Source organism: Anarhichas minor, unplaced genomic scaffold, assembly GCF_050575085.1.
Source record: "Anarhichas minor isolate MPS153535 unplaced genomic scaffold, ASM5057508v1 ptg000067l, whole genome shotgun sequence".
In the NCBI taxonomy this organism is placed as follows: domain Eukaryota; kingdom Metazoa; phylum Chordata; class Actinopteri; order Perciformes; family Anarhichadidae; genus Anarhichas; species Anarhichas minor.
The window spans coordinates 4,267,501-4,283,390 of NW_027466513.1; the positions used below are offsets into that span (position 1 = coordinate 4,267,501).

At 41.5% G+C, this 15,890-nt stretch overlaps 2 protein-coding genes across 2 annotated transcripts in view; both read left to right on the top strand.

The window, feature by feature from the left end:
* The first annotated feature begins 4,981 nt into the window (after positions 1–4,981).
* socs4 (suppressor of cytokine signaling 4) lies at positions 4,982–9,685 on the top strand. Its single transcript, XM_076078779.1, has 2 exons — positions 4,982–5,111; positions 5,833–9,685. The coding sequence occupies exon 2, from the start codon at positions 5,853–5,855 to the stop codon at positions 7,041–7,043; it is 1,191 nt and encodes a 396-aa protein (XP_075934894.1). The 5' UTR covers positions 4,982–5,111; positions 5,833–5,852; the 3' UTR covers positions 7,044–9,685.
* A 3,081-nt stretch (positions 9,686–12,766) lies between these two features.
* wdhd1 (WD repeat and HMG-box DNA binding protein 1) overlaps positions 12,767–15,890 on the top strand; it is a 30,941-nt gene continuing 27,817 nt past the window's right edge. Inside the window, exons 1-4 of the mRNA XM_076078630.1 lie at positions 12,767–12,830; positions 12,934–13,028; positions 14,094–14,205; positions 14,333–14,484. Of these exons, the coding sequence (XP_075934745.1) occupies positions 12,952–13,028; positions 14,094–14,205; positions 14,333–14,484 (341 nt within the window). The 5' untranslated portion in view covers positions 12,767–12,830; positions 12,934–12,951. The remainder of the gene's footprint in view (positions 12,831–12,933; positions 13,029–14,093; positions 14,206–14,332; positions 14,485–15,890) is intronic.

Consider the following 15,890-nt stretch of genomic DNA (forward strand, 5'->3'; position numbering starts at 1 on the left):
TGGAAACAAGGGGTGTGTCCCATTTCCCTAAAAACATCCCTCCTCCTTTCCTTTGACTCCAGTGCTGCCACCTTGTCAAACAAATACTGCATGTCAATATTAGACAATTCTGCTGAAACCCCAGCTTATTTTCAGTGACAATGTTTAGGAGGGACGTTGTGCTTGTGGCCAATAAGTTATGGTTAATGTATGGTCAGGGTTTGGCAACCTAAACACTTGATTCAGGTTAAATAAAGATCAGATTTAGGCATCCAAAATGTTATAATTTAACTTTCGTGAAGTAAAAACACACTATGAAAGATTTAAATATGTAAGATAAAAATGACGAAGCCCCAGACTGGACAACGCTCTGGTAGAGACCTGTCAATCACAGTAGCCCCGCCCTAAAGCATCCCCTGCTTTATGGTCTGTTTGACTCTAAATGGACCATCATTTTTGGAAGAAAGTTTTTGGAGAAACGAAAAATATATATGTAAGTACAGCATTAACTTACCCCCCCCCCCCCCCCCCCCGAGGTAACATATCAGGTTCTTTAGCTGCTAAATGCTCCACTATGTTCACCAGTAGTTGGCCGGCAGGGCTCTGTGGGCTTTTAGAGATTTTTTCACAGTTGCTTCCTGCGGCCAAAAAAAGATGTAAAGTTGCAGGAAAGCGATGAGCTGAGAGACTACACGTAGTCATTAAATCCATTGTTGATATAAAAATATTTACTAGAGCATTTTCAGGTTTGTGATAGCCACTTCAACCGTAAAATACAGGTTTGTGAGCAGTTAAAAAAAAACATAAACTAATGTGCATCAAATGCTGAACGCAAGCAATCTGAAAATGTAACACAGGCATTCTGCAGTTCCATTTCTCCTGACTGCACTAAATGTTAATAAAAAAAATGAGCCTTCATATAAAAATACAAGCAGCAGAGTAGAGTCTCCATTCAATCAGCGCAGCATCAATTATTCATGACTGCTCCTGTCGGCTGAGCTGCTCCTGGGATCGATGCCTCCGTAATGTGGACTGATACGAGCCCCTGGTCGTGTCCCGGCTGCAGCAGGTTAATGGGTCGACCGGGTTTCACCCACTGCAGGAGGCCCTTCCTGGATAAATCTCTGCACCACGCCCCACCGACACACTTTATAGGTTCACAGCGAGTTGGTGCAGCGGGCTTCATACGTGTTTATGTTGTAGACTGTAGATATAATATCTCACTGTCTGTTTTCCATCACTGGAGCCAGGCAACCTTCCGGTGTCCCCCAAGGCACTTTATTTCATCCCCTTTGAATTGTGCCATGAATTACACATAATGATGTCTGATAAGATATTAAAAGATAATTTTACAAGTCGAGAGAGTCTCAGTTTGTTGTAGTATCATTTTGTGAACTACATCTCTCGTCATCACAATATACGTCACCTAGCTAGATAGCTAACTTAGCTATGTTCCACGCACAAATGTAACATTATCTTGGCTGATGTGTTTTCATCCTCTTTTTATCAGTCAGGAAGAGAAAGAAAAAGCAAGACCCATTTGTTGGTGTGAGAACATTCTGGTATTGGAATACTATCTCAATTATTGAGATGGTATTTCCAGCAGGAATTTGGAAGTTTTCTCATCCACTTCTATTAATTTAGTGTTTTGTCAGAGTTTGCATCTAGTGGTCGTGGGAGGAACTGCATCTCAAGGCACTAAGGTGTAATATCATCGACATCAAATTAGACAAGAAAACAAGTTTGGGGCCGAAGAAAACACAAAGATTGATTCATATTTATTTTTCCTGTTTCATTTGGTGAATGAAGTCTTCCCCTTCAGATCACATGTCTTCCTCTCTGTGGTTCACCTGACTCGGTGTGTTTGTGTGTGTGTGTGTGTGTGTGTGTGTTTGTGTGTGTGTGTGTGTGTGTGTGTGTGTGTGTGTGTGTGTGTGTGTGTGTGTGTTTTTCTCCGATCCATTATTCTCCCCAATCAATTTGTGCTGTCGTTCAATGAAGAGGCTGAATGTTTCATGGAGTGTGCGGTAAATGGGGAGTTTCTGAGAATCCATGAATAACATGATGAAAGTGTTAACAGTAATCCTCCTTTGATGTAGTCAGATTACATTATAATGACAGCTGACGATGCAGCAAATGGCTCCTGCAAGATCTGACAAAATCGAAACTAATTTGGATTTGATTTGGTATTTATTGTATTGAACTTGTATTTATATTAGCTGCATTAGTTGTATTAGTGTTTCTGCTCTTCTCAGAGCTAAATCTGGCACAATACATCTCTTCTAGATTAATGTTGGTTGTGCATGCTCTCTGACAAATAAATACATGTAATAAACAAAACTAAACTTTTTAGAACTTTTATTTGCGAACTCACCGTAACTCAAAGTACTGTTTAAGTTTGATTGCCATGAAAAACGTGAAGATGATGTTCATGGTCCCCACAAAATGAATCTTTATCTTCGGTATCTATACAAATATTTCCTTTGGTTTATTATTGTCTTTGTCAGGAGGAACATGTGATCTTCCGTGTATGTGTGAGTGAGTGTGCACCTCTGTGTCTGTCCACAGCTAATCTTTCTTGTGCTGCAGCAAGCTGCATACTATTTTGGTTGTCCAGTTATGGCTGCATGCTCAAGGAACTTTCACAAAACACATTTTATTGCTTGTTTTACATCGACTGCTTGCTGACTCCTCACTCACTTCTTATAATGGCCTTGGTGTGTAGGGGCCACGAGTGAAAATACAGCTGAGTGCATCGCCCCCTCTCAGCCTGCAGCCAGAGGGGGCGTTTATTGGTATAGACGGTGTGTTTGGCTAACAGCTAACGTACAGTACACACATTAGTTTAATAGATTAATATGATTTACAGCTATTAAACATCAGCATGATAGCTGTGTTTCTGTCAGCATGTTAGCATGTTGATGTTAGCATGTAGATCCAAATGCATAGTTCATATGAATTTTAAGACATTTAAATGACAGGAAAAAAAACAAATACATATTGAAAGAGCCAAAGTGAAGAGAGATTGGTTCAGAAATGAGACAGTTGTTTTAATTTGCATTAGTTAACCTATCGAACCTTTCTTTCTGAGGCTGTTGAATCCTTTCATCCAAAGTTCATAGTTTAGTTTCAGTATCTTACCTCCTTTTTTTGGAGTCAGATAGATTTATCTGGTTGTTTGCCAGAACATGTGGAGTTACCTTCCTGCTGCGCTCTGTGATAATGTGAAGAGCATTAAATATTCAGTTAAGAGGAAGTTGAGTGTCACTACATTATCTGAGACGTCAGGCATTTATTGATGACTATCCTTTATCTGTTAGAGCCGAGGGGTCACACAAACACACGCACATACGCACACACACGCACACACACACACCACACACACTAAACCACTGGGAGTAATATTATTGGTCTGGTAGATGTAGTCTATTTGCTTCATGAATTATAGATCTCCCAAAATGTCATCCACACTGTGTGTATGACATCACCTTGACAGATGAATCCTTTTGGCAGCACTTGCTGGAGGTTTTAACTGGGAAACTCAAATGTCTTTCAATCAATCAGGGAAGCTTTTTAAAAAGCTTGCTTGTTTCCTCTACTGGGTTGAATTGTTAATTGGACCGAGCCTGCTATTGGCCGAAGCGGGTGGTGTGTGTGTGTACTGCTTGTAAACCTGAGGAATAATCTGTTTGTAGTTTGGCATCCTCTGCAGACAGACTTAAACTGTCCCCCTGTCCCCCCCCCCCCCCCCCCCCCCCCCCCCCATCTAGACACCAAAGGACTATAAGGCGTAGTAAAACACAGTTCATTCAAACTCCAAAACAAGCGCAGATCAATGCAGGCAATTGGCTCGAAATCGTTGTACGAGACACGTCTTACAATCGTGCCAAAAACAAAATGAAACTCATCAAGCTGTCTGACCACGTAGCAGCGGCTGAGTGGCGGTGATGTACTAATCAGTGTGTTTACTGGTACTTCTGTTAGCTGTCAGCCAATCACACCGTCCAAAACAATAAAAGTGGGCAAACTGTTACCACCCACACTGTGTCTCCAGGTGCAGGGTCACGGCTGGGAGGTCAGGGATGCACTCAGCTTATCTCTCATTCTACATGATATTTAGGACCCCCGGTTGGTAGGGGCCGCTTAGTGATAACACAGCTGAGTGCATCTCCAATGCCCAGTCGCTACTCTGCAGCCAGAGACACAGTGGAGGGACAGAACAGTTTGCTCACTTTTATTATTCTCCACGGTTTGTTTTGCTAACTCTCTTTTTAATCACTTCTTAAAACCCATTCTTACAGACTGGCTTTTATGTGATATCATGTTTTAACTGCTTTACCGCTTTATTTTATTATTCTTTATAAATTTTTTGTATTCATTTAATTTCTTAGTTTGTTTTTATCTTATCGATTTGGTTTTATTGTTTAATTTCACCTTAGTTTGTTTTGCTTTGTTGGGCCTCACTCTGTCAAAGCACTTTGTAAACTCTGTTTTTAAAGGTGGTACATCAGTGAACTTCTAATTAATATTAATATTATTAACAGCTAACAGCTGATAGAACTACTAGAACACACACTGCTGAGTACATCGTACTCAGGCACTGCCACGCGGGCTGCAGACAAAATATGATGCAGTTTGGTGCAGTAGAATGTGAGATTAGTCATGGACTGACTAAGAGGAGCACATGGCTGCACGCACACACAGACGATATCCATCGCATGATCCTCCTGGAGGAGTCAATAATAGCAATAACTCACTTTGTGAATGAAAAAGCACTCTTTGGTTATCTGTGCTCTTTTGTTTTTTATATAGAATCTGTCAATGAACGTGTAAAGGAGACGTAGGAGAGAGAAGAGGATGTCTCACTGCCATTAACCCGCATTAAACCCTCCCCCATCTCCCGGTTCGACCCCTCTCCACCTCGCCTTTCCTCCCTTCATTCATTCAGACCCAGAGAGGAAGAGAGGAAACGGCTGCCCCCTCGGGGATTCGGCATCATAATTATATAGGAAGCGGAACAGTCTGCCGTCTGTTAGAGCTGGAGCTGGCTGCAGGCAGGTCACACATGTCCGCTAATGTGCAGTGAACAACTGGTCTTAACATTGATGTGGATGTCTGACACTGTTTGGAAGGTAAGATAATCTCCTGCATTAATCTTCAAAGAGTTCATAACAGTAAAAAATGAAAATGACCGGTCTGAGATGTTCAACCTTCTGCTGCTCACAGACTTTGTATTGTAAGAGACCATCTCTGCAAACTGCTGCTATGTACAATTATAACAGACTGTTAAAACAATAGCTTTGTAAACATTTTAACAAAACTTTCCTGCTGACCCATCTCTGAATGAAGCATGAGAAGTCTGTTCCCTTGTTAGATGTTTCTGTGGGGTTTTTATACGGGAACTGATACATTTTTGTCTGCAGGCCGTTTCTGAACTCTGCAATGATAATTTAATTTCTCGCCACTGGAGACGATCAGAAAAAATCTCCACATAAGCCAGATGGTTCTGCAACAGACGAAAAAAATGTGGCTCCTAATAATATGTATTTTAGATATCATATCGAGGTACTTACTCACATGTTTCTTATGAGTAACCTTTACAAAATGGACCCCTCTGGCACAAGAAAAGAAAAAAATATTTTCTGGCACCACAGAACTCTTTGTGGTGAGTAAAAAAAGGTATAAAGTCCTTTTATCAATGGGGCTTTATGTTTGTGTGTCTGTTTCTCTTACCTCCCTTATGCACAACTTTACAACCTTTTGATAATAGACTAAATAATGTGTTGATGATATGAGTCATGCTCCTGTAATCTTGTTATGACTCAGGCGTCTGTTTTCTTGAATGTGCCACAGAGTGAGAAGAGGAAGCAGCCATGTCAGAGAAGAAGCCACGAGGCTCGGACACGCGACCCAAATCTGGCCTCCGCAGTTGGAGTGCAGACAGTTATGTTTGGCGGCGGAAGAAACGCTCCCGGAGCTCTCGCAACGGGTCGAGTCCCGGAGGGCTGGAGGCGGAGGGAACGGAGGAGCTGGGCGTGCGGTCGACATCCTGTCCGAGGCGGCGCAGAGAGAGAAAGTGTAGCTGCTGCGCTCTCGGCGACGCATTGACGTCCGCAGACATTGATGTGGTGTGTCGGAAGGCCTTGTCCCGACGCTCTCTGCGGCAGAAGTTTCAGGATGCTGTGGGCCAGTGTTTTCCTCTGCGCTCTCACCATCATCACCACCATCATCATCACCACCTTCCATCGGGATCCTCGCGACCCTTCTCGGTGCTCTTCTGGTCCAAACGCAAGATCCACGTCTCAGAGCTCATGCAGGACAAGTGTCCCTTCTCGCCCAAATCCGAACTGGCCCGATGTTGGCACCTTGTAAAAAATAACGCCACCCACCCAAGTGCCCTCAAGGACATGGAGGCTCCCCTCAAACCCAATGTCTCATCCTCTTCTACCTCCCCGCCACAGACCCCTCTCTCCTGGGAGGACATCTGCTGCTCTCCTGGGCCTGGAGGCACTAGTCTGGAGGACTGGGACCCTTCTTGTCCTCACGGGGGAGCAGAGGGCAGCTGTGGCCACACCGACTACATCCTGGTCCCGGATCTCCTCCAGATCAACAACAGCTCCTGTTACTGGGGTGTGTTGAACCGCTTCGAGGCGGAGGAGCTGCTGGAGGGCAAACCGGAGGGGACGTTTCTGCTCCGGGACTCTGCCCAGGATGAGTTCCTCTTCTCGGTCAGCTTCCGTCGCTACAGCCGCTCCCTGCACGCACGCATCGAGCAGAACGACAAGCGTTTCAGCTTCGACGTGCGCGACCCGTGCATGTACCGGGACCCCAGTGTGACAGGACTGCTGAGGCACTACAGCGACCCGGCCACCTGCCTCTTCTTTGAGCCCCTCCTCTCCCGGCCGCTACTAAGGTCCTTCCCTTTCACCCTCCAGCACCTCTGCAGGGTTGTGATCTGTAGCCGCACCACCTACCAGGGCATAGACAACCTGCTGCTGCCTCCTCAGCTCAGGGACTACCTCCAACAGTACCACATCAAGTGTGATGGGGCCTGCGCTGTGTGACATGTCCAAAGCAGGCCTCATACCGTGGAGGGGCAAATATGGGACAAACAAAGGCAGGATCTCTTGGCAAAGAGGCCGTTTCAATTTCAAGTAGCTTCGCTGTTGCAGATCTTTGAGGTCTAAAAGGTGCAGAACTGGAGAGTTCTTTAAGGTCTTTGTTGATCTTGATCTTCAAACAGATCCGTATACTGTGGGAACACATGGACGTAATGTGTCTTCTTTCAGTGTTAAGGAAGGATTTGAAACCTTGGATCTTGACAGCATCTGGAGACAAGTCAAGATACGCTGAGAAACCTGTAATGAAGCAAACATTCTCCAAAACACTTGCCTTAATATCCTTAATGGAGTAAAGATTCTCACAAAGACATTAAACTTTAACCCTCACTTTCTTTGTGGAATATTGACTTCTGATGTTGGAGCATTTCCCCCCTTTGATTTCAAGTCAATCTGTTGGAAATCATGTGGGCATCTATGATCTCTAGAGGCCACTAGAGGAACTGCACCTTTTCTGATTTCAATGGCTGAGTGGAGTAATAATAATGATAATACATTTTATTTGTATAGCGCTTTAAAAGGTACTCAAAGGCACTTTACGTGGTAAAAACAGAAACAAAAAAATCAGTTACAATATGATCAAAAGCGATGACATAACAGTAAGGGACAACACAAAAAACATACATAGCTTCACAGGTTATAAGCAGATTTAAATAGATGAGTTTTAAGTGACGGAGAATGTCTGAGGTGCTGGGGGAGGGAGGTCCAGAGGGAGGGGCCAGCAATGGAGAAGGCCCTGTCCCACCAGGTCCGATGCTTGGTCAGAGTAGGGGGGGTAAGGAGGTTGGCGTCGGTGGATCTGAGGTTGCGGGAGTCGCATCGTAACGAAGCGTAGAGAGTAAATGAGTCAAATTGAACAACTTAACGCTTCATCCACACAGCATACCAAAGCACATTGATATCAACAGATGAGTGACAACTTTGTGCGGCTATTTGTTCTGTAATCAGCGTAGCATTTGACAAGCAGACGCTGATTGCACCATGCTTTAATGCTACACTGGTTACAGAAAATAAGCCAAACATTCAAATGATCACGGAAACAGTTTAATGTCCGTCTACTCCTCTTCTATTTCTATGCATGTACCATAGTATAATAAAATATGTGATGTTTTGCTGTTGACTTTGTCTTGCACACAATCAGTGCTGTCAAATGTCTGAGGTAGAAGGACTCTTAACGGCATCTAATATCCAAACATAATTAATTCTGCATTATTTTAAGACTCTTGTTGGGGGGAAGTGGCACAGCGTGACTGTTGCCAACATATAAATCCTGTTGACCTGTTTAACAAATCACAAAATTCAAAACCACATCTCCCTCCAAAGTCTTTGTGTGAAGACTGAGGTTGTGAACCACATTTACCTCCTCGAGGGTCAGTTGTGTCGGGCAAACTGAAGAACAGAGGACGGGAACAAGGACTCTGTTGTTAACAGATATGAGTGGGAGAAAGGCATGGTGACAAAAAAAGGTTCAAATACTGTCCCAACGGCTCTTCTGAACAAACACAAATGTGAGCTTCAATGGGACAGTTTTCATCTCGTCAGCCACAAGATGGCGGCACAACTGCACTTGTCTCGACTCAGCTGCTTCTTCTTAGCTGAAAGCTCCTTTCTAGATGGATATTTCAACATCGGTTGTGCCTCTTTAGCTTTCACAAGTACTGTTATCGCAAACAACTGTTTACACGTTGGAGATACGGTGGCCCTGAGAGCTCGACACACTGCCACTGGAAGAAAAACACATGCAAATAGAAATGACGTGTGTATCATTTAGGAAGAGAAAACACTGCAAAAATGCAACCAAATATGGAAAAACCTGCAAATCACACAACAGAATATTTTTTCCAAATGTCAGATATTTGCTGTAAATCTATAGCTTCACCGTTCTGCTGATTACTAGCATGTCAATTCAAATCTGAACCATGCTACAAACAGCATTAGTTTATTTAGATTAAGTGAATTCAAATGTTTTTTAAACTAATCTCCGTTGTTCTCTGTGACTTGCAGTGTTTCTGTATTTGACTAAAACTTTTTATGGAAAAAAACAGTAAATTACTGGCAGCAATTTTGCTAGTAATTGACTGTACAATTTAAAATACTCTATTAAAAGAATACAGCAACTTATAAACTTACTTATAAACTTTTAAAAATACAGTATTTTAACCGGCAGCATACAATTTACAGTATCTCTACTGTATCCGAGAAATACAGTAACTTACTGTAATCAAAATGTACAATCATTTGTTAGCAGCAAGCAGTAATACTGTGAAAAGAAACCGTCAGGATCATGAGAACAAGCATTACGACTCCCAGAATGCATTGCTTTTACAACGATAAAGTGCATAATACAGTCGGTTAGTGTTAGAATTTCACTGTAAATTAACATCAAAGTGTTTTTCTTTTAAGAGTTGTTTTTTCTAAATGCTGTATGTGAAGACGTTTTCTTCTTATGCTTGTGTTTTCTAAAGTTGCTCTGAACTCTCAGGGCCACCGTGAGTACTTGTATTTGAATCCCTTTGTTTCCCCCCTCGAGGCTTATATTGTATTCGTCACACTGATACACAAAATAACAATAAATGCCATTTACACTGCCCCCGTCGTATGACTGTTGTCTCAGGTTTTTTTGTCACCTCTGGACCGATTTCATGGTGCAGCTCAAGTCGTGCTCATCCATCCGTGCCCGTTCACGCTGCAGCTGTGGGCTTTTGTAGTCAGACAGGCTAATGGGACGGAAAATGCTGCTTTTGAAGTATCGCTCTGAAAACAATTCATCCCGCTGTCTGCAAAAGGACACCTCTAAATGCCAGCGCTTCAGCAGAGCAAATGGAGAGATAAGGACATGAAGAAGACTATTTCCGCTTCATAAATGGGATGGAATGCAGATTATTTTTTTTCAACTGATTCATGTCATTCAGCCTCTCTTCAACCAGCAGTGTAAAGAAAAAACTGCTCAGGGCAAGTGACTTGTATGAATACAAAACAGTGCATGAAATAATCATCACAAGGCCATTTGGTTTTCAGGCCCCAAAAGTTTTTTTGTCAGTATTTGTCATACTCATTTTACTTTATACGTGCTTGAGTAAATTGGCCGGTCTTTTGTTCTGTTTTTCCATTATGTGTTTTCCTATTCACCAAAGTTCTCTATGTCATATACGGTTTACGTTTAGATATAGGGAATTAAGTTTGAGTTCTTAATTGTCACCTGCACAACAATTACAATGAAAATCTTAAGTTCTTAAGCTCCCTCCAAAACTGCATCCAAATACCAATATGTATAAAAAAGAAAAAATCACGAGAGTACAATTTAAGCAGAACGAGTTGAAATATAGGGATGAAATATAATATAATATAAAATACCGAATAAAGCAAAAAAACAGGTCAACATTCATTTAAAAAATGTAAATGTATAAACAATATATATATAAATATATATATGCATAGCTGGACAAATAAAAAGTAAAGAATAGACAGGAGTGTTAAGTACATGAGTAGTGTAATAATAGGTGTAAATATTCTATAAATAAATGTAAAAGCACATATTCTACTGCACTGGTTCCATTTGCTTTCTTACCTGGTTAATTACTGATTGCAAAATGTTCTCTCTCTCTCTCTATATATATATATATATATATATATACATATATATATATAGTTATATAAGTGTAAAGTGACATCCATGTATCAATACAGTGGGAATCAGAGCTGGTTTGTTAGTTACTGTGGGACATGGGCTACTTGCTTTCAGACGAGTGTACCGTTGGACAAAAGTGAGACAAATTTTAAGCTTCAGACTGTCAAACAATTAAGAATATTTACTATATTATGTGTATTTTTATGGCAATGATTATCAACAACATCAGCTGACACCTAAAGGCTCAATTATTTGTGTAAGTAATGAACGCTTGCTGGATTCTGCTTCTTTTGAACCTTTCTCTAAAAGTCAGGTTATATTTGAGCCTCCGATGCTTCCATTTTGCTTTTATTTGTTTCTTAATTGCAGGCCAACACTGAATCACTGGAGGTAAACCGCTCTGACAGCTGATGAACTTCTGTCAGATGTGAAGCCACAGACAAAGTCTATGTTTGACTGTCTGCATGTCAGCGCTCAGTCGACGGACAGGAGTTCAGGAGTCACATCTATTGATTTTCCTGAACCACATGCATAAAATATTAATGTTGTCTTGTACCACCCGGTTACAGCCAGCATCATCTTTCAGCAGCTGCAGAAGCAACGTTCTATTGTGTAACATTAGATTCAGAATACATTCGATATCCGAATCTGAGAAAAGAAACGTACAGTCATGTGTAATCTAAAACACGAGTTCCAGCACTGTTGCACATGTTCACATTCTTACATGCTGTTGTATTTCACTGACAGAGTACTTCCTGTTGCACTAATCAAATTCTCCCCCGAGACGCCGCTCAAACAGACGGGTGGCAGGTGGTCTCTGGCAGCTAAGATGAGCATTGATAGATGCTTGTATTGATCCATAATTAAAGGTATTAGTGGGTGAACATTTGTTTCTGTCTCATTTATGTGTTTGCAGAGTGAAAAAGTGGTCTGAAATACAAGATGTGATGCTGAGAGATACATTTTTCACCCAAATAAGATAGTAATCAAATCTTTAGCAGCTGCTCTCAATATATATTTAAGAGTCTAACTTTTCATTCAATATCTGTATTACTTATAATACTAATATAATATAATAAAAAATAAAGATGATTAAAACAACCGTATAAATCAGTTTTCTGCTGCGTCAGACATAAATGTGAGATTATCCAGCTGTAGAATGAACTAGTTAGAAAGATCTTTGATTTGCAATTTGTTGTACTTGTATAAATATGAAGTTAAGTTTGGTTGAATTAAGGTTTTTTGTGTGCGGGTGTCTTAAGTGCATATCGGCTTTTCACTTGTGTGTGCATGCATGACACAAATACACAACACGGTGCAAACAAAAAAGTTAAAACAAAAATTGCTAACAATAAATTGTGAAGCTAGTTATGTATGTTTTTGTTTTGTTTCTTACTGTTCGGTCATTCCTCTTGTTGTTATTATCATTGCTGTTATTGTTTCTGTGTTTAATGTAAAGTGCCTTTGAGTACCTTTTAAAGCGCTATACAATTAAAATGTGTTATTTTTATTTTTATTATAAATATAATTTTGCTCGACTAGAAATTACAACAATAAAATGTAAAAAATATATATAAAAAGTCACGAGAATGAATAAACACATGGGATGATACAAAGTATGAAAAACAATTATTAAAACTTAAAATTGTGATTGTTAACTTCATTTTTGAGGGAAATATTGTACTTAAAACTAGCTCCACCTTTAGCAGCTGCAACATTAAACTGTACACATGAATGCATCAATAATCATAATCCAGTCATTTAAAATATACTATTTTGAAATAGGCCATTCTGCAAAATGATGTAATTTTCCTTTTGGAACTTAAAGTATATTTGATACTTTTGTACTTTTACTAAAGTAAGATTTTTCTTTACTTGTAACAGAGTATTTTTACACAGCAGTGTTGCTACTTTTACTTTGCTAAAAGCTTTGAGTGTATTGCCTCTTTGCTAAATCAGCTTTTTCTCAAACGTAGGCGGGGTTACGCCGCTTGCGTCATGACGTAAATATGGCGGGAGTGGTGACGCTGCGCGTCCTTGTTTTCAACGCAGCGCGGGAGATTCAGGAAGAAGAGGATCGGATCTCGAGTCAGTGGAGTCAGCGAGTAAGTTGTCAAACTAACGAACTATCTGCTCGAGTCACAACTCGTGAGACGACTCGTGAGACAACGTCTTATTGATTACTCGGTTTCTTCTTCTGCTCGTCAGTCCGGAGGTTGAGTTAAGATGCCTTGTGAGAGGAAGCCGATGCGCTACGGCCACTCGGAGGGACACACCGAGGTCTGCTTCGATGACTCCGGGAAGTAAGTTCAGTCTATTTTATATTGTTTTAATTCATTTAACTGTTAAAGGTAGCTGATCGCTGGAACTCGTCTTTCTGGATGTCCTGATATTTATTCAAATATTCAACTTTATTTCCAGACACGAGTCCATACAACAACAAAAACAAATACAATCGTAGTCTTTTATTTACTTCTACAGGACTATTGTTTAACTTTGAACTCTGACTATTTATACTGTACTTTATGTATACTGTACTCTATGTATGCTGTACTCTATGTATACTGTACTTTATACTCTACTTTAGTTATACTGTACTTTATGTATACTGTACTCTATGTATACTGTACTTTATACTCTACTTTAGTTATACTGTACTTTATTTATACTGTACTCTATGTATACTCTACTTTAGTTATACTGTACTCTATGTATACTGTACTTTATGTATGCTGTACTTTATGTATGCTGTACTTTATACTCTACTTTAGTTATACTGTACTTTATTTATACTGTACTCTATGTATACTCTACTTTAGTTATACTGTACTCTATGTATACTGTACTCTATGTATACTGTACTTTATGTATGCTGTACTTTATGTATGCTGTACTTTATACTCTACTTTAGTTATACTGTACTCTATGTATACTGTACTCTATGTATGCTCTCAGTCCTCATGATGCACACTAGTGAGCTGATTTAAAGGAACAGTGTGTGGCATTCAGTGGGGTCTATTGATAGAAATGGAATGTAATACTGATAAGTATGTTTTCTTTAGTGTATAATCACCTGAAAATAAGTATTGTTGTGTTTTTGTTACCTTACAATGAGACGTTTATACCTACATATACGGAGCGGGGCCTCTTCACGGAGTCCGCCACGTTTCTACAGTAGCCCAGAAGGGACAAACCAAACGCTGGCTTTAGATAAGCACACTCGTGTGTTCACGTCAGACGCAGAAGTTCTCCTACACGCTTGGCACACCGGACGCGTCCCGAACACTTCACCTTTAAATCTTTACTTTCTGAGGAAGATGAAATAATTGGTTTGACACGTTTCTGCTTCACAATATTCAAATTTTCAGGTTCATTGTAACCTGCGGGAATGATGGAGATGTTCGTATATGGGACGGTCTGGACGACGACGATCCAAAGTTCATCACCGTGGGGGAGAAGGCGTATTCTCTCGCACTCAAGGTTGGTCACCACCTGTCTTCTGCTTGTTTTGGGATCTTTCAGGATGTTTGATTCACGTTCCACCGAGACCTTTGTTAAAATGAATCCGCTGTCGGTGGAGGATTGAGACGTGTCCTTCCCTCCACAGAACGGCAAGCTGGTGACGGCGAGCTCCAACAACACGGTGCAGATCCACACGTTTCCTGACGGCGATCCGGACGGCATCCTGACCCGGTTCACCACCAACGCCACACACGTCACCTTCAACAGCAGCGGCTCCAGAGTCGCTGCCGGGTCCAGGTGCTTATGACCGCTTTAAACAAAAACCAGAACGAGAAGCTGAGGCAAAGGTGGCAAAGGTGGTGAGATTCGTAGCTCACGGATTAAAGGCGGGGTTGGTAATCTTCTACAAAAAACATCCTTCCATCCTGACAGCAATCAGTGAGTCATATGAAACGAGGAAAAATAGAAACAATCTGTGGCTGTCGCAGGCCTGTAATTAGCCCGTCCATTCAGAACGAATGTAATGATTGGGCGGGTTAACTACCTGCACTCACTGTTCATCTTCCACAAGCTGAGAGCTGAACAGCTGTGAGTATTGATAGCAGCCATGTTCATTGTTTACCTTCATGATGATCATTTTGGGGGAGGGGCTTTGGAAGGAGGCCTGAAGGGACCAACCGTCAGTGTTGACCACTTGGAGACTTTCTCACTAGATTTAGCAACTTTTGGAGCTAATGCTGCTAATTTCATTGGACAAGAGTTTGTAACACTGGGCTGTGTTTTAAGGTTGGATCATTTTTAAAATCTAGTGTTTCTCAAGATTACCAACCGTGTCTTTAATAGAACTCAGTGGCGGGCCGTGCATTTTATACCTGGGCCTTCACTGCTGTCCTGCAGCTGAAACACAGCTACGGTTATTATTTGTTCCGTGTCAAAATGAAGCTCAACACCTATAAATACAATAACTGCAGAGAATACGGTGAGAGTGCGTCTCCTCTCTGCTCTGACTGCAGCGCGAGGCTGCTGTGAGAGTAGCCGCCTGTGAGTGCTTTGGGGCGGCGGAGGTGCTCACGGCAGCTCCCGCTGCCCGTTCACGTCAGTGCAGAACGTACGTGCTTTAACGTCAGAGTCAAAACACCAGAAAAGTCTCCAACAACACCAGAACAAGTCGCTAGATTTGTCACTAGTAGCTTTTGATTAAAAAAAAAAGTCACCATGAGGGTTTTGAAAGTCGCCAAGTTGGCAACACTGGCACCTGCTAAATATGTCCCTAGAGCAACATTGGACGTAACAATAGTTCCTATCACATATAAAGTCATAACTGGCAGACTTTATCGGTCAATGAGCTTCTTCAAAGTGTTCCATTACACAGACTCCGCCCATGTGGACCACAACCCGTGACAATATTTTAAATATATATATATTCAGCTATGAGGGCCTCCAGCTGACTGATGGGTTCATCCTGAGCCTGATCCCAGAGAAGAACCGGATCTGAGAGACGAGCGGACGTCACGTCTGCTTTGTTAAGCGATGCGTGTTCTCTGCTCTCCGGCGTGTCCTGTGGCTGCAGGTGAAGCTGTCGTGCGTAACGTGTCTGTTGTGTTCAGTTCGCCGTGACTGAACCAGACTCTGATTGTTATTAGGTTTCGCTGTTGTTGTTCCAGCACAGCACGGTGTGCCTGAACCATTGCTCCGCCTCACAG

Bases quoted from the DNA above. Each gene is read 5' to 3' on its own strand.
- socs4 (XM_076078779.1), top strand. From the start codon at position 5,853: ATGTCAGAGAAGAAGCCACGAGGCTCGGACACGCGACCCAAATCTGGC.